The sequence below is a fragment of the Sparus aurata genome, chromosome 13 (genome assembly GCF_900880675.1).
Source record: "Sparus aurata chromosome 13, fSpaAur1.1, whole genome shotgun sequence".
In the NCBI taxonomy this organism is placed as follows: Eukaryota; Metazoa; Chordata; class Actinopteri; order Spariformes; family Sparidae; genus Sparus; species Sparus aurata.
Window position 1 is genome coordinate 4,906,632 of NC_044199.1, and position 25,566 is coordinate 4,932,197.

Sequence of the window (25,566 nt, forward strand, 5' to 3'; positions counted from 1 at the left end):
CTGCGACTCATTTCCACGAAGCTCTTTGTGTGGATGTGCGTCAACACGATGCAGGAACGTAGCATAAACTAATTAGCTAGCTGTGTGTGCTAACTACCGTTTGATAAAATATTTCAGTGGGGAGGCTTGTTCCTGTTTTTTTCTGGATGATGTTCAGTGCACATATAAAGTTAGCTTATCTCCGGTAGCGGCGATGTCGTTTCTATCCCTCTATCAAGAAAAACACGTCCTTGCGTTGAACACTCGGGGGCGTCACAAAACAAAACTACGCAAAAATGAGACATCGCATTTCAAAACAGGGCTGCGCTTTGTGGTAACAAACAAAACATTGCGGTTATTTTGATAGATGTTGCGAAATGATTCATGACTGATTTTTATTCCCACTCAAAAAAATACTTAGTCATGATGATGATGTGCTGGAGAACAAGCACTGTGGGCAGGGAAACCTCTGCAGCACGATTTCAACTTCTATTTATCTGATCAAACGACAAAGTTAGCGCCATTGTTAAATGTGACATCACAAAAGGAGGAAACAGCCCTCGTTACAATATGACAGCCGTCATTTCTTAACAATACTACAAGCTACACTTATGTCAAGTTAAATGAACATCCCTGTCTCGATAAAGACACAATGAACTCCATCACAAGTAAACTGTATTGTTAATTGTTCATTTGTTCACCCACGCTGTCGTAAAGTGCTCGTTCTCAGATCCAAGTTAGAGAAGTCAGAGAGATAATTAGATCGTTCTCCGTCAGCCGTTTAAGAATCTTCAAGATATGAAGCGAGTGTGTCTGTTTACATACGTCAGGAAAAACAGCTCCCCTCTGACGTCAGCGTATCCACTGAGGCCAAATCTATTCAAAGCCACATCTATTTATACATCCGCATACATTACTAAAACACCATCACATCCCAGGCGTACGCAAAGAAACAACCAGCCCGGGATAGATTCACTCTGTACTGTATATTACATTGTCTAGATAATTCATACTCACTAAATTTCTACCTTCATCCATTACCTTGGATTGTCTCTTAAACAAATGTTTAACATTTTATCCGTGCTCAGTAAATTTAATCCCTGCGGTTCCAATCTGATCTTCAGCATCATTTAAATTCCATTAAGTCCACCTGAGACGGAGCGAGGTGAGGTGGGCCGCCGCTACAGCACTGAAACCTGCAGCACAAGTGTCTGATTAATCGCTCGCTCTCCTGCCTCTGTGGGGCTCCACCTTAATGAAACGTGTTTTAAAAATACAATAGTGTTTTTGGAAGCTGGTTGGAAGATCAGCTAAGATTGATCTGCTTCAGGGTGAAAGCCACGAGCGGTATCAAAAGCCATCGAAGCGGAAAATGTGACATTTCTATCCGTCTGACAGCATTTCTGGTAATTGGTGGTCACTGCTGTGGAGACTGTACATTCCAACATCTAATGAACTCATTCTTTCTGAATAAAAGCCTTCCTGTGTTGGAAAAGATTACAAAACAAACCATCAAAAGTTAAAAAAACTACCACTGGAGCTCTGGACACAAACAGACTACAGCATCGATAAGTGGCCGGTATCTTTCAATAGAGGCAACTGGATTAAACACCGTCTCAATACTTCTCCCCGCCACATCTTTCCAACGCCTGAATTGCAAAGTTTGCCTCTGACAATGTGTTACTGTCAGAACAAAATATAACAATCAGGTGTCGATCACGCAGGGTTCAGCCAGGTGATCAGAGGTGAGGAAGCAGGCCATGAACTTGGACTTCTCCCTCTAACTCCCCATTTTCATTTTATTCTGTTTGTCCCATTTTGTGTGCAACCACACAAAACAACATTTTGAAAGTCACCAATCTCAAAATGTGTCCCAACAAACAAACAAACAAACATCTTGCTCGTCTTTACGACGGGCTGCTTTTCACACCATCTTCTTGTGGGCTGTTTGCACAAGCAGCCAGTTAAACTTACCATTATAAGTATTATTATTATTATTATTATTATTATTATTATCATTATTGTTATTATTATTATTATCAATAGTATCATTATTATAGTTTTATTAACATATAAACATTTGAACAACATATTGACACATTTGAGAAATGTCTCGTCTTCCAGGTCAAATGTTGCTTCATGAAAACTGCATCTATGACAAATGTACTCTACATTTTTTCGGACATTGTTAAACCTTTTAGATTATGTCAGAAAAAATGTAGAGTACATTTGTTTTGTGTTTTGGAGGATCTATTAAAATTGAGAATAACCTTCAAAGTTGTGGTAAAAAAAAAGATGTTCAACCACAGTCTTGAAAAGAATACAGGTTCCAGACTTACACAAGCATAAATATAAATATGCCAATGGACTTCCTGTGGTCAATAAACATAAAATAGACACCACACGTCATTTGTAGCGCATTTGGTTAAATATTTGTAGCCAAAACCCTTTTTCGGACAGTGGCCATATTGAATTTAGAGAATTTGGGGGGTCCTGATATACCCAATCATAAATGTAAGTATTCCAATGGGTTTCCTATGGTCAAAAAAGGTAAAATAAACATCAAGTTTGTATTTCTATCTCATCTGACTCAAAAGCTATGGCCGAATCCCTTTCAGGTGGCGGCCATATTGGATTTGGCCACCATCTTGGTCTCAGGGACCATTGGCTTGGGCGCCCTGGCTAAATGATTTCAGTATGCCCTCAGCTACATGTGTGCCAAATTTGGTGCTTTTAGATGAATTGGCGCGAACAATGGGGTGTAAGGCCCATACTACAGCCAAAACTGCTTTTTTGGACAGCGGCCATATTGGAATTGGAGGATTGAGGGGTCCAGATGCACCGGGTCATAAATATTAACATTCCTATGTGTTTCCCATGATCAATTAAGCTGAAAAAGATATCAAGTTTGTATTTGTAGCTCATGTGGTTCAAAAGTTATAGTTGGAACCCTTTTCGGGCAGCGGCCATATTGGATTTGGCCGCCATCTTGGCCCCGAGGGTCACTTGCTCCGGCGCCCTAGCTCAATCATTTCAGTGTGACCTGAGCTACATCTGTGCCAAATTTGGCGCTTTTAGATGAATTTGCGCGAAAATGTGCTTAAGGCCCCCAACTAATTAAATAGCGTATAAATATGTACTTGATAATATATGTTATTATTAGACAGACATATAGATGTACAGTTATAGATAGAAATGCTGTTTATCATATAATTTGTATAAAGTTGGAGAATCTCGTAATGATTCCCATTTCTGTGGCATATCAATAAATCATCTAAGTTTTGTGTTGCATGTGATTTATTTATTTATTTTATTCTGGTCTTTATCTGTAACCACTTTAAACGGCTTCTTAGATTATTTTAACATGAATTTCCCTTCTGGTGATCAATTAAGTCTTGAATCATGATATCAATAATTAAGTAAGGTACATTTATAAGAAAATGTTAATTACTTCAACTTTTAACAAATCTTTTCACACTTCAGAAAGCCACGTAAAAAAAAAATCCAGCTGTGCAACAGTTGTGGTTTATTATCTATGAGTTGATAGAAGAGAAAACTTTGTGCCTTTTGGGTTTAAAGATCTGTAGTTTATTTTCTCTTCTCAGAACTGAAATAAAACAAATGTGTGCTGATATGGAAGAGAAGTTCAAACAGCAACTTTAAAATGTGAGCTCAGTTGTTTTTTCTATCTGCTCGTTCCTGTTAGGAAAAGGATTTTGTCTCTTCATTAATCTTGTTAAGCTCTGACATTTCATTACATTGTTCTATTTTTATGAAAACACCCGAGATAGATGCCTGATCTTTTTTGTCTAACAAGTCTGAGGCGGAGGTAGAAAAGGAGCGCCGAACAAGTGAATCACAGACTCTCTCTCTCTCTTTCTCTCTCCGCTCTGCGCTCGTCTTTGTTGAATCACATGCTTTGAAACAAAAAACAGTCAACTTTGACGAAACACCCGCTGAAAATAAATTCCGAACACACTGAGAAGCCTTGTGTGGAGAGTGAATCTGCTCGGAGATCATTATCTCTTTCTTGGGAAATACTGAAATGATCAGTGCCACAGTGCTCCTGTTGGGCTTCAGATCAAATCTCCCACCTTCCTACAAAACACGACAAAAATGTGACAAACTGAATGAATGAATTAAGAAGCTACGGAGAAGATAGTGTCACGATTCTGTGACTCCACTCTCAGAAATGTCAGCGACACCTGTTCCATCAGTTTAGTCTCAACTTTTTCTTCCTAATTAATTCATAGCTGTTTAATTAATTAACAAATTAGATATCTGCACAGTTACAGATGAACATTTGTCGGGGTGTAACACTTTACATGGTTTGTCTCGCTCTCTTTGGCTCAAATAACAGGCTCATTGTGCCTCGTTACTCTTTGTTTTGGATGAACCTCACGACTCTATCTGTGTAAATGTTGTGCTCCACACTGGTAAAGCTGTTAAAAGTGAAATAATCATCGCGCTGTTTGTTTCTGACGCTCTTCTGCATTTTGTGTTGCTGCAGTGAAGATCGCAGCCTGCAGCATCTGCTGGGGATGGTTTAAAATTAGACTTCAGCTATAGAAAACTATGCGACTGTGTGGAAAAGACTCAATAACAATACTTTCTCTACACTCTTCTTTAATCCCTCATTGACAAAAAAGGGCTTTAAATTATTTTCCCGTCTCTGAAGAGCGGCTTGTGAACTCTGCGTTCCTCGTAGGTTTTCTTGAGGTCAGGACGCGGACCGCTCAGCGCTCATCCTACATCTCAATCATTCCACTCAGACTCTTGGTATGTGCCCCAAGTAGCAAATTAGCCTCTGAAAAATTAAGCTAATTAGGCTTAGACAGACAATAGCGAAATGCTAATTAGTGCCTAATTAAAAGAAATGAATCCACAGCTGTATTTGTTGTGCGTTATCCAAAGTGCACTGGCTACATAACAACTCCCTCGTCACTGTGATACTAATTGAAAGGATTTTGGATTCATGTTGTGTGACTGCCGTTGTGTTTGTGGTTATACGTTTTGTTTTGTGGCTTCACGTACTTCGGATAGCAGTCTGGTGAGAGGCGATAACTGACGGACACATTCACAGACGGGATGTAGCTCATTATATGAAACAAGGCGGCGTATCAACCTTTAATATCAGGAGTTAACGTGTATGTTCACTTTCTCTGTTCTACCGTGAAGCTCCTTTTACTTTTTTATGCTTTTTACTATTTGGAAGGAATCGGCCTGCCTGATGACGTATGAGGGTCTTGATGGTTCGTCCCATTTCAGATCACTGTCTCTTCTAACTAATAAAAACAAGGGGAAGTGGGGTTGAGCCTTAAATGGCACTTTTCAGACCGACAATTCTCTCCGTCTCAGCAACATACTTATCCTGGATGAGTCATATTATAATAAGTAATATCTGGAACAAGCATATAAAGAAGGCAGATAGAAAAAAGAAAAAAAAACAGGTGGCAAAATAAGGTGCCAACACTAATTTGTACTAGTTCGAGTGTTTCGTTTTGACAGGGACAAAAAAAAATAGAGCACCAGTAATGTGTGAGCTTTACAAAATGCCTAATTAGGATGGCCCACTTAGGCGATAGGAAGCATTTCATACCACTGGCATCGTTTGTTATAGACCATCTCCGCTGTAAACTCTGCCATCGCTTCATGCTGCAACCGGCGTTCTTTATTAAGGACGGACTGACGATGTGCTGCGTGGATCCGACACAAACAGAATCCTTAAATGCTGCAATTTCCAATTACAATTTCAAACTGAACTGCGGCCATTGTGATATAAAAGACGCTTCCTTTCACGAACTAACGCAGACACACTAGCACAGCTTACGTCTATTCACTGTGGCTGGTTCCCACTTTCCTGTTAGATTGTGAAATTGACCCTAAATGAGACCGTTTACTGTTTTTACAACAATGCCACTTGTTTGCAATACTGGTTATTTTCTGAAAGGGCCATTTTTCCGGCGCCATTATTATAGTTTGGGAGGAATAAAATTGCCTGCTGGTGTATTTGTTCAGAACAGCGATAAGACAGCTGTTTGTAACAGACATGCAGCAGCCAATCAGGGTCGAGTATTCCTGCGAGGCAGAGATCGCTGAAAGAAATAATATCTCACGGCTTGCAGGACAATGATGAGCGCTATTGTATGTCATTATCCTCTGCGTTTTTTTTTATTCCGGGGAAACTAAATTGCGGCGCATTGTATCAAATTCCATTGTGCTCCCAGTTAGAGCTACTTACATTGTACGTCTCCAGTTTGACTCTGTTTTTAAAGATGTGAGTTGTGAAGTTGGCTTCCTGGAAGACTCGATCAAATGCAGCCTCGTCCTGGGGAACACGCAAAAAAAAAAGATATATATTAAATGGTTTACAGGAAAATGTCTGTTAAAATAGTTTAAAGAGAACTGTGTGTGGTCGAGCATTATAAATAGGTTGTGTGTGTGTGTGTGTGTGTGTGTGTGTGTGTGTCTCACTGTTTCTCTCAGCTCTCCCAACGTTTCTGCACTTTGACCTAACAGGACCTCAGCTGTCTCCTGGAAGAATGTCACCCACTGGTTATCCCCGAAGTCTGCCAAGTTGGCCTGGGAGTCAGACAGACAGGGATGCAGGGGGCGGGTTATGAGATTATGTATGTATGAGTGAGTAAGAGACGATATTCCTCAGCTGCATTTGCATCAAACAAGCCTTAATGATGTGCACTGTATGCGCTTACAGAGAGCAGGAGTCTGTATTTGAAGTTTGGGTACTCTCTGTTGCACTTCTCGCAGCGGTACAGTCCGTTGTTCTGGTCGATCACTTTCTTGTTGCAGTCTGCAGATGGACAGGCCGGGTACAGACAGTTCTCCTTCCGAGTGTAGACCACCGTCGCTACACAGCTGAAATACTCCGCCTGAGAAGAGAGAAGGAAATGGGATATCAGAAAAACATCAAATCACATGAAACGGGTGCAATTTGAACAGCTTTTTCAATTTTCTTTTTTTTTTTTTACGTACTTTCAGCTTTACTTATTGACAGGACAGGATTGAGATATGACAGGAAATGGGATGAGGGAGGGGAGGCGATATGCAGCAAGGTCGGACTGGAACCCTGGGCCGCTGTAGCGAGGACAGATACGCCGATATATTTTTCAGGTTTCAGGAGAATTCTTTGAATATGTAAACAACGCATTCAGAAACCGTGCGCCTCAACTGGGGTTTTCATGCTCTGTGTGTTGTCATGGACGCACTGTCAACAGTTCACGAGGCTGCGGTGGAGATTCATGCACAAAAGACATTACGACTTTGACATCAACAGGTTTTTCGATGTGGGCAAAAATCATTAACGCCGACCTTTTCAAAGAGGTGATGGAGTGAATGAAAGAGGAAGGTCGTGTGCGCATGGTTGAATTGTGTGCCAAAGTCTTATTCTGATGCAAAATGGCAGAAGCAGCTCCAGCGGCTCCACTTATCCATGTTCTGACGTGATAAACGACATGATAGGGTACATTAATTAGAGTATGCACAGCTGCATGACAACAGGGATACTGGAGGAATATTCATTTTAATTAGCCATGTCGGCAGCTTGGTATGAATATTGTCTCCTGTATTCTATTTTGTGCATGTAAATGGAGTCAGTATCTAACCTGGAAATCAAGTTACATACTGGAGAAATCTTCCAGAGAAGGAAAGAAGACGAAGAAAAAGAAACGGCAAATTAACCTTAAACACTACAGTTTAAAGATGGACAGTATTAGCTCTGTGAAAAGAAGGAGAAGGTGCCTGTTCCACTGTCGTGCCACCTTAACCGAATCCTGTACAAAACGTCTTTCAAGACCATGTCATTAAATGCATCACTTTGGAAACTGGTGCTGCAACAGTGACATGACTCCTGCTGGAGCTGTGAGAAGAGACAATGCAGCAGAATGATTCAGCAGCTAATTAACACGGGCTCTCAACAGCATCATTCAAGTCACTAAAACTGTGGTAAACTGACAGAATACAGAACAACCGCTAGAGGAAAAAGGAAGCGATGACAGAAGAGGAGTCAGAGCACCGGGGTGAATAGATCATCCAGCTCCTGTTTAACTGGCTGCTCTCTCTCTACGAGTGTGTTGCTGCAGATGTTAAAGGGATATTCCGGTGTAAGTTTAATCCATGGTCTAAATCACTGTGAAACTGTGTTAGACTCCCTCTCGAGAGTTCAAGTTAGCAGACCGCTAATTTACGGAGTTTTATCAACCTCAGAAACGACCGCACGACAACAATACACTGCAGTAAATGGATCCAAATATAAACTGCCACCAAAAAGCCACAAATAATGCTCAGAACAGCACCAAACTTCAGCAACAGTACAAATAGGGTCTCAGCACATAGTCCGGGGCATCTAACCTCCGCTAGCTTAGCTGGATTTCTACTGAAAAGCTGACTAAATTTACCACTCTTCTGCAGCAGCTTCCTGTTGACGGGAAGTCCCGACGAGTCGATTACCGAGTGCAGTAGAGTTCCGTGGCTCATGGATGAAAATGTATGATTATGACTCCATGGAAAAGCAATCAAAGTTCATATGTGTCTTACCTGCCAGTTTATAACAGTTATTATCGAGAGCGGACAGGGAAAAGAACGGAATTGAGCATTTCTAACCGCACTTGGTAATCGACTCGTCGGGACTTCCCCGACCCGGAAGCTGATGGAGGAGAGTTGAAATCTTTTTTTAGCTTCCCAATAGAAATCCAGCTAAGCTAGCGGAGGTGAGATGCTCCGGACTATGTGCTGAGACCCTATTTGTACTGTTGCTGAAGTTTGGTGCTGTTCTGAGCATTATTTGTGGCTTTTTGGTGGCGGTTTATATTTGGATCCATTTACTGCAGTGTATTGTTGTCGTGCGGTCGTTTCTGAGGTTGATAAAACTCCGTAAATTAGCGGTCTGCTAACTTGATCTCTCGAGAGGGAGTCTAACACAGTTTCACGGTGATTTAGACCATGGATTAAATTTACACCGGAATATCCCTTTAAAAGCACAAACATTACTGCAGCTTGTCCTATTGACTGCCTTATAGATGCCTTGTTTCATTAAAATTTCAGAACATACCCATCTGTTTCTTTTTCTGGAGTTGTGGACTTGAGAGAAACTGTGTTACCAAGACATCTTTTTTCAGTTGCGGTCCTAATGTGAAGAGTTCAGGCCCACACCGCTCGTGAAGAGGAATAAGACAGCTCCTCATGTGTGTCATGTGCAGGGCTACGCAACGTACATGACATGCAAGAGATAACTGTGTGCTTCTTCACTTGGACATTCTTAGAAGGAAATAGTAATTTACATGAAAACAGAGAGCCTTGAACCTGGCACATTTAAAGCAAGTAAACCAGTAAAGCTTGAGCAGCTCCTGGTTGAGCTGCCATCTTTCTCTCGACCTCGGTGAAGCGGATCATCTCTCTCCATCTGAACACGTCAGCACATTAACAAGATATACTCAGGTGTGATTTCACAGACCTTTAGATTGCATATTCGTGTGAAAGGAGAGAACAATGCAAAGCATCGCAAAGATAATTTGAAAGGTGCACGATGAATACACCGGAAGGAGACATTTCATCAAAGCGTTTGTTATGTAGGAGGCTGAATCTTGGTAGATGAACAAGACGCCAGGTGGCTCCGGCCGTAAGAACACAATGAGTAATCACGAGTCCACAATACGAGAGTCAAAATCACACGACGGTGGTCGAGTACAATGAACAATTTGAAGACGCTTCAAGTCTTTTTAGATTATGTAAAGGTAATCTAGGTTGGTTTCCAGGCCACCATACCGAGTATATTTGTCTATATTTCTAATATTTCTAGTGAAGGACACAATCACATGGGAGAAGCGTTCCACTGAGATGAGTGGGACTTGTTTTTAGAAACCTTTTTCAATTACTACAAGCTACGAAACTGAAAATAACCGAAAAAGGAAACTCGCCTGGTCTAGTGAATCACAGTTCCCACTGTTCACACTGTGGTGTGTTGTCCTCCACATGTACGGTAACAACTGTACGGGCCCGTGTTCATTCATTCGTGACCACCATGTAGCTTCAGGTGACGAGTACTGCTCACAAGATAACGCCACAATCAAAACAGAACACGTGCAGAAACGGTTCCCGACACTGCTGTGATATCAGTCCCATTACATGGCTCCGAACTCTAAAACGAAACATTTACTCATCAAACCTTTCGGTGAAGAATCTTGGCTTGATGCTCTGTTCTCATCCACATGGCAGTAGTATTCATTTGGCATTTTCTTGTGTTATCATTACTGGTATTTATAAACTCTGAAGCACACAACAAATGTCACGAAACTAAAGCCCGTCAATCAGAAAAGTAAACGGGATGAAACGTAAGAGGAGAGGAGTCGCCTGGTGCACGCAGTACATCCTTCAACAGTTTAAAGAATGCGAAGTAGCTGCTTAAGAGCGCAAAAAGACACACTGAATAAAATAAAAATAAAACTAAGATCAAACTTGGCGTCGTCGGTAAAACTGTTGCCAACAAGTCTGTCCAGCTGGTAGATGCGTGCTGTTTACACATCTCTATTTGACTTCCAAACAATCTTGGAACAGTTTAAAAAGAGAGCAGAGGGAGTTTGAGAATTCGATGCATAATAGATGTGAGATGAGACGAATCTCGGTCTGTCTCTCTCTCTCTCCCCCTCTCCGATACATAAATTGTGAACACACACACACACACGGCTAACATGCAAGGTTATATGCAAAGACCCACACTTACACATTTGCAACACAGATACGACGAGCCGAACTTCTTGCAGTTATGAATTTAAATTAAAGTGTACACAGTCAAACTGCATCAAATTAAAATGCAGCAATGTTGCAGTAATTTAAACAGATATTAGCACCTTAAGCGCCAGAACTCACACTGCTAGAATCAACAGCTAAAAAGGAAAGAAATGCAAATTCTAGGGGGGGAAAAAAAAGGGCTATTCTCTCATCCTGTGGAGGAGCGCGGCGTTCAATTTCCATAAATATAAATATAAAGAATGCACACAGCCGATGAACTGTGTCTCATTGGGCAGAGGCGCACGCACGCGTACGCGCCTGCACGCAAACAAACGCACACGTGGACGGAGCACAAAGCGATAAATGCGATACGCAGGCACAAGTGTGAATCCACAGGAAGAGAAAAAAAACAAACCTTTTTCTTAGCTTCACCAGAGGGGATATCTTCTACCGGGAGAGAGCAGGCCTTAAACAAGATGTTGGAATTACAGCCAGAATTTAAAATGAAAATGCTTTAAAATGCATTCTAAACAACAACAACTACAAGCTCGAGCCGGGCCAGACTCATCACTAATGTTGGCCTAAATGAGTCTATCAAAGAGTCTCTCTAGGACGCTGGCCAAATTCACACTCACACTGACTGAGCAGCGCTGCTCCTTCAGTTACGCAACCCACACTCTCTGTAAAGTGTTCAGTAAGAGCATTGGAAGTGAAAAGGCCATTGTGGTGTCTGCGAGATCGGTCCATGTCGTCCCCGTGTCCCCGCGACCTCTGCAGATACTGTCAGTCAGACTTAGAGCTCTCTGACACTTTCTCCCCGCTAGCTAACACTGACTCACGGCCTCATAATCTGTCCACCCATCCATCTAGCCGGCGTCCATGCCACACAGCAAGAAACCCTCCGAAACACTTACTAAGGAGGTTTTTTTTTTTTTTTTTTTTTTTAATTAGGAGAATTTTTCCCGTTAGCAACAACAGCCCCTCTCTCCCCCCCTCCCTCCATTTCCGCCCTGCATGCATGCCTCATCACATTTTGCAGACTTGGGCAGATCGGAGTGCTGGAAGGCTGGAGGAGGTGAGAAGGCGATGGGTGGGGAAGGTGGTAGCAGGGTGCTCGTGGCGGGAAGAACGAGAGGCTTTCCTTTTGGGGGGGGAGCATGTTGAGTGCTCGTGATGTTGGCAGATGCTCGGCAGAATGTGAAGACAGAGGTCAGCAGGATTGGGACCATAACGGTTCCATCACAACCGGGCCGCTTTAAATGAACCCCCCCCTGCATTCGTCATCATCTCTCTCCTTCTCCTTCTGAATTCCAGCGTGAGCACAGAAGCCTCGGGGCAAAGTCTTAACCTCAACAACTCTGAGGAGAACCTAGAGGAGACGCGTGACTAACGCACACAAACAATGCTCACAGACACACGAACGCAAAATATAACATGCGCACGGGCTTACCTATAAAACCACACGCACACACAAACACATGTTCTGAAAATAGTCTTCATTCTTATCACGCCAAATCCCTGTGTCACCTTCTGGCACGTAAACGCAATTAAAATGTGTATGTGGAAGGGCAACCAAGTGAAAATCTACTTCACATAATTGACGTGGCTGCACATGCCAACTTTAATGCTCGTCCCAAAATCCCACACACGGTTATGTTAATTGGAAATGGCTTGTACACTTACATCTGACACACACACACACACGCACAAACAGAGTCACAGTCACGCACATACATGGAGGCGAACAGGTAGGATGTCAAATTAGGTTCCTTCCGACTATAAGCTAATGATTCGGATTCCATTATTATTACCGAAGCTGCAGCTGAGGACGACGTGATAGACAACCTCCTTAAAGCCGTTCAATTACAGAAGCGGTGGGGGGTTCGCGGGGCAGAGAGAGACGGGAAGAGAAGACAAAGAGAAGAAGATGCAGAAATAGGAGCTTGAATTATTTACACATTCCCACATTTCAACTCATTTTCCCACATCTGCCGGTTAACCGTTCCGATCTGAATCCACATCTCGATCCCCCCCCCCGCCAATTTTCTCTTTTAGTCACGACACTCCTCACTGCGTTTCTACTTTTTTTTTTCTCCTGTGGCCTTGTTCCCTTCTATCCATCAACGGCGGTTTGTGAGTGACATGAAGTGTAAGTGACTTTTCATGGCTTTTTTTTTTTTTTTTCCTACCCACACTCCCACGTCCACCATCCGCGCCGCTCTCCTTCCGGTGATGTTATGCCCTATAGGCTTTCTCCACCTCCAACGCATAATTAGAATTTTTTTTATTAGAAACGAAACTGATCTTGAAGCTTACTCGTAAGTGGCTGCTAATTAAACGAGAGGGATGACGGAGACTAGTCAGAGATAAACCTAATTAATTAGGCGGGAAGTTTATGAGTGGAACATACCGCTTACATGCACTCTACTTTTAGTCGAAAGCATGATAAGTCTGTGTGATAACACTTCTTAAATTGGCATACGGATCAATTCGAGAGCTCTCACATGCCCCTCCGACAGCATACAGCAGCTTGAATCAGTATAGCTGACATATGTGTGCTCCACTATCACCCTCCCACAGCTAAAACAAGAGAGGCGTGACTCTAATCCATTAAGTCACAGCCTAGAACCGCTCCATTTACAATGAATAGGACACCGACTGTGGATTTGTGTTTGTCTAAACGCTCACATTCAAATAACACCGAGAAGCGGTCAGTTTTTAAAAAAAAAAAATCACCAAATCCAAATCGTCTGTTCACAGAAAATCTTCTGTGATGGTTTTAAATGAGCCCTTCGGTGTAATCTCCATATGGCTAAATAAACAAATCACCATTCAGCTGCTCTGATATAAAAACCTGTTCAGAGGCAGGAGATGTTTTCAGCCTCCCTGATGTGCGTGGCTAGAAAACCAGAAGCCATATAGACGGGGTGGTACGAGCAGGTAATCAAGCGTTTATTTCTTCAGTCTGTTTACTCTGCTGCCGTCTGCCAAAAGATACAGAAGGATCCACTATCGTACCACCAGACGAAGGAGCCTCTTGAACTCATCCTCCACCATGAGAAGTTTTAACTTTGTGACTTGAGGGAAACTCCAACAATTTTACACATTAAAAAGTGTGAACAGGTCTCGGGGAGCACGACTGCTTCTGTGGAAAAATATAAAGCCTTTTCCAGACGAAGCTGCATGTAAGCGGATAAACTGCCTCCGGTAATGCCGCTCAGGGGCTGTTGCATTGTGGGTAATGTAGGCGCCACGTCGAGCACTGCTCTCCTGTAACACTGGCAGTTTCGAAAACAAATGATTAAAATCCATGGAGCAGAACCAGAGACGTCACCTTTTTTTATTCCACACATTCTTATTTTTTTGCTAAAAGCCGTCGCCTACATTACCCATGAGGCAACAGCTTATGAGTGACATCACTGGAGGCACTCCTCTGGAGCTTCATACCACTTTTTCCTTTTTTTTTTTTTACATATGCAGTGATGCTCCCGAAGACATTAAAACAGACTCCAGAATTGTTGGAGTTACTTTTTAACTATCTACTCATTAGCTAGTATACTTTCTACAGTGTCTTTTTGTGAGTAGCATAGGGAACTACAACTAAAAGGTCTGTCAGAGGTTTGCACATGAGGCTGAAATGTTACTCCTCTCATAACAGTTTGTGGTCTGTAGGTGTGTGCTCCAGTCTACCTTGGACCCTTTTTCCAGTAGTTTCTTCCCGATACAATTACTTAGCATCATTACTAACAAACAGCTGTCATCACGTCATTTATCAGCAAGCAGGATGAATCAGCTGTTTGTTTGTACAATTTGTCGTATGAGTAAGAAGCTCTGGTATTTGTTATAACAACATGATTTGGTAAAGAGTTCTGTAATGGCTCTGTAAATTACAGCAGCTCTAGGTGGGAAGAGAAACCCCCAACTGGCCTCTGTGTTTGTTTCTGGTGTTCACTAGTTGGTTAGAAAAATATTGTGGTTTCTTCTCATTTAAAAATCCCCTCCAGACATGTTTTAAGATGTTTAGAACACCCAGTACTTTGGCTAATAATGTGTTTTTCCCTGCAAAATGTGTTGTATTATCTTTGTAAGTTCCCTCAAATGACATCAACTCCTTCTCCCTTATTAAAGAATCCTGAAACTGTGATTATGGAAATAATGTGTCACTTCAAAAGTTCAACTGCCTCACAGGAGATGTCTTCTGCTTCCCTGTAAAGTCTTTTGTTAGTGTTTGTGCACGGCAGGCTGCAAGCTTCAAGTTTGGACACACACGGGAATCAGCTGGAACATTTGTGACGTCACAGATCATTCTCGTAGGCCCGCCTCTTGAAATCAGTCGACACAGAGAAAAGTCATCTTCAGCGGATGAATGTGCAAACAGCTTTCAAGTGTCAAACTCTGCACATACATCTCTCTACACAGTGAAGCTCAAATATCCAACTGCAGGAACAAGAAGAAAACATATTTTTGCCTGGAGGGGGACTTTTAGACATTCTTGAAAAACATCAGACGATTGGATTTTAATCTGTTTTCGACAAGAAGCTATGGGAGACGTCAAAGTCCGTCAACATGACGGAGTCGTCCCGTGTGACTCAAAAACTTTTGGTGCAAGGGAGTGAAGTTCTAAATCTTTGATTCTCAGTGACTGAAACCAAAACCCGGTGCTTACTGTGTTTGTATTACAACGCTGGAAGATTTTCCGCTATCAAACTGCTGTACTGTAGCTACGCCGATGTTGCATCATCTGTGGAGGTTTTTCCTTTCATTCGTCTTCAAACAGTAGCCAGCTGCCCGAGCGAGAGGAGGATTTTCTGACTCACATCTCAATCTGCTTCCAGCCAAACTTCTCATAAAGAGATCTGACTAAAAACTGTGACACAAATAACAAGATTTACTTTTTGAAGTGACAGACCTCGTGGCTTCATTTCCACCTGATCCGTTGTACGTCCCCTGTTCTGTGACTCACTAAAAACTTCAGTTACACAGCCATGTGAAAAACGCTTTTAGCTAAATTATAAGTGTCACAGTTGCTTGCGGTTCTTACATCTTCCATTCTGGACCGCACTGAATCAGTCACGTTCCTGAATCAATCTACAGTCAGAGTCAATGAAACAGAAAAACTGTTAACTGGAACACATTTAGAGAAATTAAGACATCAAACCAAAGTTTCTATCTTCACCACTTAGTCTTCAAGTTATTCTTTTCCATGTTCAAGACCATTTATAGTGAATTAATAAACTATGAGTTCCAACTACATGAATAAAAAGATCTGACCTACTTCTATTAATCTGATTTGTGAACAGCTACAGTTTAGTTTTAGAGCTGGATTGATAAATTGATCAAATAAATCTATTATCAAGCAAAAACTCCAAACATTCTTCTCTTCCATTAAATTATGAGCCAAAATACATTTTGGATTTGGACAATTTCAACTGTAGATTACACTTTGGTCTCAAGGGTTCACGTGTTATGGGCATGTTGTAACCCATGTTTAGATAATCAGACAAGCCAGTAATTAGTAGATCAATCAATACTGAAAATTGTAAGGCCTATTATCCATGTAAACACAATACATGATATTTAAAAGGATGTGCAAATTAAGTAGACATCACTCGACTCTGTTTTGTGGGAGATTTTCCTTCAAAAGATCAATTAATCCAGAAAACGACCAAACATACATATTTTACCGCTTACCTTTAATACCACGTTTACACCTAAATTACAGCGTATATGCAGGTTTTTTAAATGTTGGTAAACCCGTTAATAATCAGCAATTGACTCATCATCCCAAAAGCGCCTTAAAAACAGGAACAGTAGAAAGCAATAGATGATATACCTCGTCAGACTACATCCAGAACACGTTAAACTTGTTTGAAAAAGTCTGAATCCATAATATTCTGCATAAGTCACGTAATTTTTTCTGGAGCTAATAAGAAGAGTCGCTAAGGAGTGAGACATCTCGCTTCTCTCTTATCTCTGAGAGTTGCACATGCTCAGCACCGATCGGGCAGCTGACTGGTCTCAGACCAAATGGAAAACAACGATTTCCATTTTGTTTTTCAACTAACTTTTACTTCAGTCTCTCCTTCAAACTCAGCGCCGACTGAACAATGTTCAAGCGCTGCTCGACGGAGACAGATGGAAAGATATTAACAGCCTTGAGTTGATTAATTTAGGTTTCATCTGCTCCGGTTCTTATACACCTGCTTCTGATATTTATTGTCATTTGGGTGAAGAAAGCCTTTAAAAAGTGTTATTTTTCTGTATGTTCACTACTGACATCTCTGTCTCTATGTGTGCATCATGCAGGGCTCAAAAGCGGCTTCATCCATTAGTCAAATTCTGGTACAATATGAGGCTGGTATATTTGCCTCTCCACCATCTAAACAAACAATGGTAATCTTTCCAATGAATGGTGAAAGTTGACCACTCACAAGCCATTAGCTTGGAGTACAAAAAGGTTAATGTAACTCCCAGACTTTGGATGCGCTGAGCCTGTACCTTCTCTCCGTGTCCCATTTCTTCATCCTTAATGTCGCTCAGTGCTTTCCAGTTCATCCTCGCTCCGCTGCCCATTGACCTCGTCTCCGTCAGGGATTGGCTGTTCGCCGCGTAGCCTTCCCGATCAAACCTACAGTGTGGACATTAAAACACACGGCACATGTGTGCGAGTAAATGCATGCGCAAACATGCTTCTACACCCGCACAAACACATATATATGGTAAATATGACATGCATTATTGAGAGCGAAGGTAGAGGATAAAAAAAGAAAAAAGAGGGTTTCTGGAGTCAAATGAGAACACGACTAATGTTCCCTGGACACTGAGGTTATTAAACTACAAAAGACACACAATCAATTTTAGTTATCTGTGAGTGTCAAGGAGTGGATCTACCGCTTTGTCATAATGAGAGTGTGAAAGCAAGTGTGTGTGTGTGTGTTTGTTGACATACATGAATGTGCATCGACAGACTGGATTACACTCGGCACCATGTCTACTATTATCTAAAGAAATCATCTTCAGTCATGACTGAATTACCTCCCTTAATCCCTGAACTGATTTACAGGCACTGCATCTGTATCCTGCAATCTATTCTATCTGACATATGGCTGTCTGTCACGGACAAACGCATTCGTAAATCAATCAGCTTTTCATATCTGCATACGTTTCCTTCCTACATGTCTGTTTCTTCGCCGAGGAGAAGCTAAACTCCTCCGTCTTGCTTTCCGTCTACCCACTCCGTCTATTAATTTATCTACCTTTTTAATATTCCCTTTCAAATCTTAATGCATCAGTGTGACTCCTGCTCTGTATTCCACCCGAGCAGAGAAATCTAATCAAGGCATCATCCAAATTCATCAGTTTCCTTCAATTATGCAAGCAAAGCCTGGTCAAAACAACCCCACAAAGCAGCGCAGCGCCACAGGAACTGGAGGCAGACAGACATTCTTTGTCTTTGTAAAGCGCAGACCTACATGTTAAAAAGGACTAGAAAACAGTGTGTCTGCTCCTCGAATAGCATTCGTTATCATTCGCTCACTACTGTCAGCATGTAAACTGTAGAGAGGACCAAACAGCGGCAGAGATCAGGAGAAAAAGACCTGGGGATTAGAGTAGAATGGAAGGAGGAATGGTAGGAAGGAAGGGCACCGTTTTTTTTTTTAGTTTTTAGCCCTTTGAATGTCAGGATGAGATGGTGTATTGACCGGAGACTAATAAGACCAAGATTAAAGCTGGAGCAATGGAGCCTGGCCCTGTTCTCCCTCTCCCTCACAAGTTACGGCTGTAACTAATGCAACGCACACACAAAAGTGGCCAACAAGCTACTGCTGATGGAGCAGTTTGTCAAATGTATATAACAGACGTTATATACGAACAGAATAATGCCCACAGGTACTTACAAACACATTTCTTTATGCACTGCATTCACACTTTGAAGCTGTGAGCGTGCCGCTCGACGCAATTTTCTACCTAAGAATAGCTTTCGGTGCGCCACACAGGCAATCACGCTGGAGCATTGATATGTACACACTCACATAGAAATAAGAATAAACACATATATATTTCAGCGGTGGCCAGAGTTGGGAACAGCGTTAATGAGTGAATGAGTCATAATCTAAAATCCTTCCACAGGGACTACTAACAGGGATCCATCTTTCTGTGCACGTAAAGTAGCAGTTCAGAGCTGGTATCCAGAAATATCCATGTTCTGATTTTCTGTTATTAACTCAATCCGATCCCGACTACATCCTGTCTACAGTCCCGCTGCACATGCCACCATGTCTCCCGACACGTGATTACCAGAGTTTTGCGCTTTTTCTCCATCTATATGTGTGCATGCTTAGCTTATTTCACCAATATGAGCATCACAACAACAAGAAGATCTCTAAAATCTCTCTGATTGGTCTGTTTAGACATACCGTGTCTTGTGTGGTGCTTGAAATAAAGCGAGTGAATGTCTGTGTGCACTGTACATGCCAGCGTGACAGCAATGTGTGGACAATTCTGCTTGTGTGAGCGGTGGTGCAAGCGTGCACACCAGCGTGACTCACCAGGCCCTCAGCCTAAAGGCCTCCGGTATGTCTGGGTTGACCATGACTGTTGAACTGAACAAAGCAGAGAGAGATCTGCCCCCGAAATCAGACAAGCGAGCCCCTTTGACGGCGACCACAGGCTGTCCAGAAGCGTCAAACTTCTCCGCCTGAAGAGAGAAGAACTGTGTCAATGACAGTAATGAGGAGAGGAAGATGGTGAATATACAAGACGACAAAAGCAGTTGTGTTATTGTCCTTTTATATGTTCAGTCTGCGGCTTGCTGGAGAGACCAGAAAGTAATATGTGGTGTAGTTTGCTTTTATAATTGGACAACCTACAAGTTAATTTGAAAGTCATTTTTGGATTTTGGCAAAGAGGAGGGATTAGCTCTTGCAGATTGAATGAGCTTAGAGAAGAATAGTGCCATTTCATGCACATTTGAGAGTTATTTAGCCCTCCGTCTCAAATCAGGGACTCTGGTCCAAAACACTCCTGAAGGTCACTGGGATGATTTGACCGATCCAAATTTTACAGCCCAGAAAACCCAATCAAACGGCTTTGTACGCAAGAGCACGCACAGTGATGTGTTACTGACACGGACACATAGGCACACACACGCATGGGCACCTTCATAAACACACAATTAATTATAGCCTGCTCGATGTGTTTTTATGTTGGACCACAAATCCATCCCTGACACGGAGCGAGAGAGCAAGAAGAGACAGAGAGAAAGAGAAAGAGAGAGAGAGATTATAGTTATTACCTCCTCCCCCCACAATGTGACTGCCACCTCTTTGCCAGTTGTGTCTATTAGGTTGAGGGCCCTCTTGGAGACTTCTCTGCTGGTCTTGGTGGTGATACGGGAAACATCGTCTGCACTCTTACACACTCCAATCACATCTGCAGAGAGAAAGAGTCATTTTACATCCCCTTTTATAGATAGCTCATAGATACAAGTAGATAAATAAGCTCCGAATGAGGTAAGAAGAAGAAAGTAATATGTTATATATGACGAGATGTCCTGACATGGTATTAAAGGGATATTCCGGTGTAAATTTAATCCATGGTCTAACACACCGTGAAACTGTGTTAGACTCCCTCTCGAGAGATCAAGTTAGCAGACCGCTAATTTACGGAGTTTTATCAACCTCAGAAACGACCGCACGACAACAATACACTGCAGTAAATGGATCCAAATATAAACCGCCACCAAAAAGCCACAAATAATTCTCAGAACAGCACCAAACTTCAGCAACAGTACAAATAGGGTCTCAGCACATAGTCCGGGGCATCTAACCTCCGCTACCTTAGCTGGATTTCTACTGAAAAGCTGACTAAATTTACCACTCTTCTGCAGCAGCTTCCTGTTGACGGGAAGTCCCGACGAGTCAGTTACCGAGTGCAGTAGAGTTCCGCGGCTCATGGATGAAAATGTATGATTATGACTCCATGGAAAAGCAATCAAAGTTCATACGTGTCTTACCTGCCAGTTTATAACAGTTATTATCGAGAGCGGACAGGGAAAAGAACGGAATTGAGCATTTCTAACCGCACTCGGTAATCGTCGCGTCGGGACTTCCCCGACCCGGAAGCTGATGGAGGAGAGTTGAAATCTGTTTTTAGCTTCACAATAGAAATCCAGCTAAGCTAGCGGAGGTTAGATGCCCCGGACTGTGCTGAGACCCTATTTGTACTGTTGCTGAAGTTTGGTGCTGTTCTGAGCATTATTTGTGGCTTTTTGGTGGCGGTTTATATTTGGATCCATGTACTGCAGTGTATTGATGTCGTGCGGTCGTTTCTGAGGTTGATAAAACTCCGTAAAATTAGCGGTCTGCTAACTTGATCTCTCGAGAGGGAGTCTAACACAGTTTCACAGTGATTTAGACCATGGGTTAAACTTACACCGGAATATCCCTTTAAGTGTAAAAATGCCTCCTGAATATATACTCTAAATAACAGGAAGTGGTATCACACATCTGAGCGGTAAAGACGCAACACAGCGTAGTGTTGACATCCCTCTGATATTGCCAAGTCAGAGCAGACTGGCATAAATGTCACAACATCCTGGCTAACACCCCAGACCCACACTCCAAATCACAGCAAACACACTCATTCCTCATTCATGTTTCCTGCCATGCTCAAGGCCTAAAAACTTCATTCAGGATTACCGCACTGAGGAACAGTCAGCGCCGAGCTCTAAGAAGGTGAAGAGCGTGGCCCGGCGTGACTAATACTCAACACTAAATCAGAACAAATCAAATTAATTTATGAGGCGCTTATTGTTCGACAAACAGGATTGTCACAAGGTTAGTGAAATACAAAGGAAACAAATAAAGATTAAATCAGGAAATCGTGTTTGGAGACAGGATTAATGCATCTGTGTATTGTATTATTTGAACAATGTGAAATGTGATGTTTATGAATTGACATGCCCGAAATAAACAACATAAATCTCAGTGCTCTTAACAGAGCAGGGCGGCCCAAAATGAGGTCCGGGGGCCAAAGGTGGCCTGCTATATGGTTCTGATTTGACCGACCAGATGTTTTAAGAGGTCTTTAAACACATCATTTTTCTTAATCTGACCACAGCAGGCGAAGCAAAGTAAGATCCAAGTAACATTTTGCATTTCAACAATAGGCTTTACTTTTGGCACCCACCATTCATTTTTCAGTTTTGGCTCAGTTTGGGATCCCTGACACAGACTTTTAAGAGTATGTGTACAAATTTAAACCTTTAGTCTATAAAATAAAAAAAACAACAATGCCAGTGGCACTGATCATTTAAAAAGGCCTCTTTATTCTGATGTAGAGTCTTAAAATGCATTTTCAGGCAGCTGAACCTGTGAGCAGCAGAGGTTTTGTCATTTTAATCCGATGATCAACTCAACATGCCCTTTAATGTTGTCACTCTGCAAAACAAGTCGTACGTATCCTTCGGTCCTTACAGATAAAACATTTTATAATAAATATTTTAAACGGTGACCTGTTTACAGTTGTATACCGAGATTAGTCTTCTTCTCTCTTGCCTTTGTTGGCACACCGCTTAGTTTCTTTGCTTGTTATCACCTCTATCTGTCGATCAGTGGTAATGAGTATAAAATCACTGCTCCACAGTACTCCTCTTGGTCAGAGACTACGCAGGACACCTTTAAATGGCTTAATCAATGTCTATTGATCACATCATGGTGTCCATCTAGCAACCATGCGTATAATAAACTGCCTGCAACTAATAATTATTTTCATTGTCGATTATTTTGCCTGTTATCTTAATGATTAATGGAATTGAAGACGCTTGAATTGGCAAATATTCAACACTTAAGGTGGAAAAATTAATAAAAAGAAATTCATCAATAATCGGAAAAGGTTGGCAATTTATTTTCTTTCGACCGTTTTATAATTACTTGACATTGCAGCTCCAACAGCTGGACAGAGTTATAATATAGATTTTGCAGACCGGGCCTCCTCCTGTCTGCTAAACTCTCCCTCCCTCTTCCCCGATCCTCCCTTGCTCTCCGTCTGTGCTCTCTCAGCCCTCCTTAATTCCATTATGATTGAGACGATGTCATCCACCTCTGAACTCCATTATCACCACAGGAACAGGCTGACAGTTCTCATTACTGTGTTATAATCCCCTATTTAACAAAGACGCAGGGAGAGAGGGAGTTCAGGGGGGAGTGAATGGAGAGACAACAGATGACACACAGGACATGTAACGCTGGCCCTCTGCGCCCGACACAAACACACTCCTGCAGGTAAACGGCTCAGTGCACCTCTACGCTGACTGTGGAGTGTGCTGCTGTGCATTACCAATGTAATCACGCAGCGAATGAACCCACACAAATCATCCTCTCAGGAGGTTACGGCATGTTGTTTGCACTTCTTTACGACCATTAATTTGCTCTGTAATACGGCGTGTCCGACACTTATAAGAAATAACAGCCGTGCTTGTGCCACATCCAGCAGTTGCTGTGTGCTTTGCTGACCCTGTGCAGTAGTGGACGTCTGCAGAAACCTGTGCTGTTGGGTGTGTTGGGTAAATGAGACAGATGTGAAATAGTGTTGCACAAATCATCACAGTATTATTGAAATTGCAATATGGCCAAATGTCACATCATCAGGGAGTAAATCTGCTGTAAGCATTATTTTAGGTTTTCACTGTCAGAGTGTGTTTGGTCAGTAACTCATGTCTCTCCTCCCCCGCTCATTCAGTTATAGAGAAAATACATTTACGTGAAGCCCTGCCCACTTTATCCAATCAGGACAGAGAACTCCATAAAGAGGTGGTTCTGTCGGCTCAGGAAGGCAGAGATCAGGATCCTCCTGTTCTGGTACCACCGGAATGGTGGGACAGGAAAATGTACCAATTCTAGTGCTCCTGGTGATGGTTTATACTTCCAAACAGGAAGCCAAACCAGACACAAAGCTAGCTAAAATGATGCTTACAGCTTTAAGAGCCCTATTCATAAATGTGTTTTTAAATCAACATTTTTAAAGCAAGTCCAAAAAATGGACACAGGTAAAAACGAACATGAATTTTTATGTCATCACCCTTTAAATTGCACACAGGCTGAGATTAGTTTAAAAAAAAAAAAATGACATCCTCATGGTCGCGTTCACAGAAACATCACTGTCACACCTGTGCATCATCCCACTAATAACATTGAGAAGACTGCCAGGAGCAGATTGTTGAATCACTAATTTGAACCCCAATCTACATTTTCATCATCCCAATTTACCCGTCGCGGAGATAAGACATTCTTGTCGGACGCAGAGGGCAGACACCGCAACTAACCTTCATAAAAACAGTGGAATGAGCATTATCACCTTTTTATCTCTCCTCTTTACAATATGCCTGAATTAACCTTCCCTTCGACCCTGACATAATGTATTTTATACCTGGAACATGACTGACTGGCACGTGCCTGTCAGTCACGTTCTGTATCTGTAACCTGTAATTGCCTGGGTTGACTGAGCAGTCAGAGAAATGATGCCGTTGATAACCCAGATGGTCTCCCTGCTCGACAACACCGTCCACTTTTCGGTTATTCTATGGGCCTCATAGAAGAACCATTAATTTTCTCCCAGGTATAAAATCAATTCACAAGTATCATACAATCACGTAAAGATAGTCTGGCTCCCTCCAGGGGGGGAAAAAACACTTATTTCAGCTGCAATCATAATAATAACCTTGATCTGAGTTTAATTAGGCTGTTGAAATTAGCAGGAATATAAAACACATAACCAAGCAAATATATCAGTCAGTTCTGCCAATGAATGAGATCTGTTTTAGATTGTATTTGCATATTTCAGAGAAACAGGAGCTTACACAGAAATCCTAACCAGAAAGTGCAGCTGATGGGATGAAAGTGAGCGAAACATTAAACAAAAAGACGCTGCACACTGCAGGGTTCAATCAGTTTGATGAGGAGCAGACTGATGTCTGATGAGGAGCAGTGTGGCTCCAAACGTCACCGCTCTGCTGCTGCATTAAATAAGTAGATATTAAGAGCCCTGCGTCATATATTGGCATATTTTGGTGCAGAAACTTTTACAGGTCAGTAGTTCTCTCACTCCGACAGCTGCCTCAGGGGCTTTCTGCAGGTCACAGACTGTCACTTGACCATCTGACACATTAGTCATTGACTGCTTTGGTTTAGAAAGACATCTAGTCTTTATATATCTGCCAGAGTGCAGATCTGCTCTGATGACAGATGTCATATGAATATTTTAAACCAATTTCTGCAAACTTATCTTTTCATCCTCTGATTTCTGACAGCAGGATTTGAAGCTCAGCAGTGTGAAATTGTAATTTTCATTCTATGTTAAACCACCAACAGCGATTGTCTACAGCTGATCAGTTTGCAGAAAGATGAAGCTGCTATGTTGTTCTGCTACTAGCATGCTGGACCTACTGGTGCACAAAGTCACACTGAGTGAACACACACAACACATTACTTTACACTCCACTGTGGCTTCGGTCGCAGTCTGAATGCCAGTTTATGAGACTGGCCAACTCAACGTGACGTCGGGCTGCGCTCCTCTAAAAGTCGACTCCCTCTCAACTTTTTCTGCAGCGGACTACCCTCATTAAAATTAATGGGAAAACCTGGTGTTTTCAACGGACCCAATCCAAATCAACACGCCGGACTACGACATGCCGTGTGTGTTTTTCTTCCCTCTTGGCACGCCTGTCGGACGTGACCTTGGGGGGCGGGGCTAAATCGTTGATTTGACCTTTAATTTCAAAGTTCGAGATCGTTTTCTGGTTCACATGTCATTTCTTTCTTTGACACTTTGTTACATTGGTACAAG

The 25,566-nt window shown here is 42.1% G+C and overlaps 1 protein-coding gene across 2 annotated transcripts in view; it reads right to left on the minus strand.

The window, feature by feature from the left end:
* LOC115594354 (replication protein A 70 kDa DNA-binding subunit-like) overlaps positions 1–25,566 on the minus strand; it is a 48,327-nt gene that overhangs the window by 4,345 nt on the left and 18,416 nt on the right. Inside the window, exons 11-16 of one of the 2 annotated variants that reach the window (XM_030438392.1) lie at positions 20,018–20,154; positions 19,272–19,420; positions 17,221–17,350; positions 6,693–6,869; positions 6,454–6,561; positions 6,221–6,307 (exon numbers count right to left, since the gene is read on the minus strand). In XM_030438392.1, the coding sequence (XP_030294252.1) occupies positions 6,221–6,307; positions 6,454–6,561; positions 6,693–6,869; positions 17,221–17,350; positions 19,272–19,420; positions 20,018–20,154 (788 nt within the window). Of the gene's footprint in view, positions 1–6,220; positions 6,308–6,453; positions 6,562–6,692; positions 6,870–6,972; positions 7,075–17,220; positions 17,351–19,271; positions 19,421–20,017; positions 20,155–25,566 lie in introns of those variants that run through there. The other variant, XM_030438393.1, reaches the window with a different exon arrangement.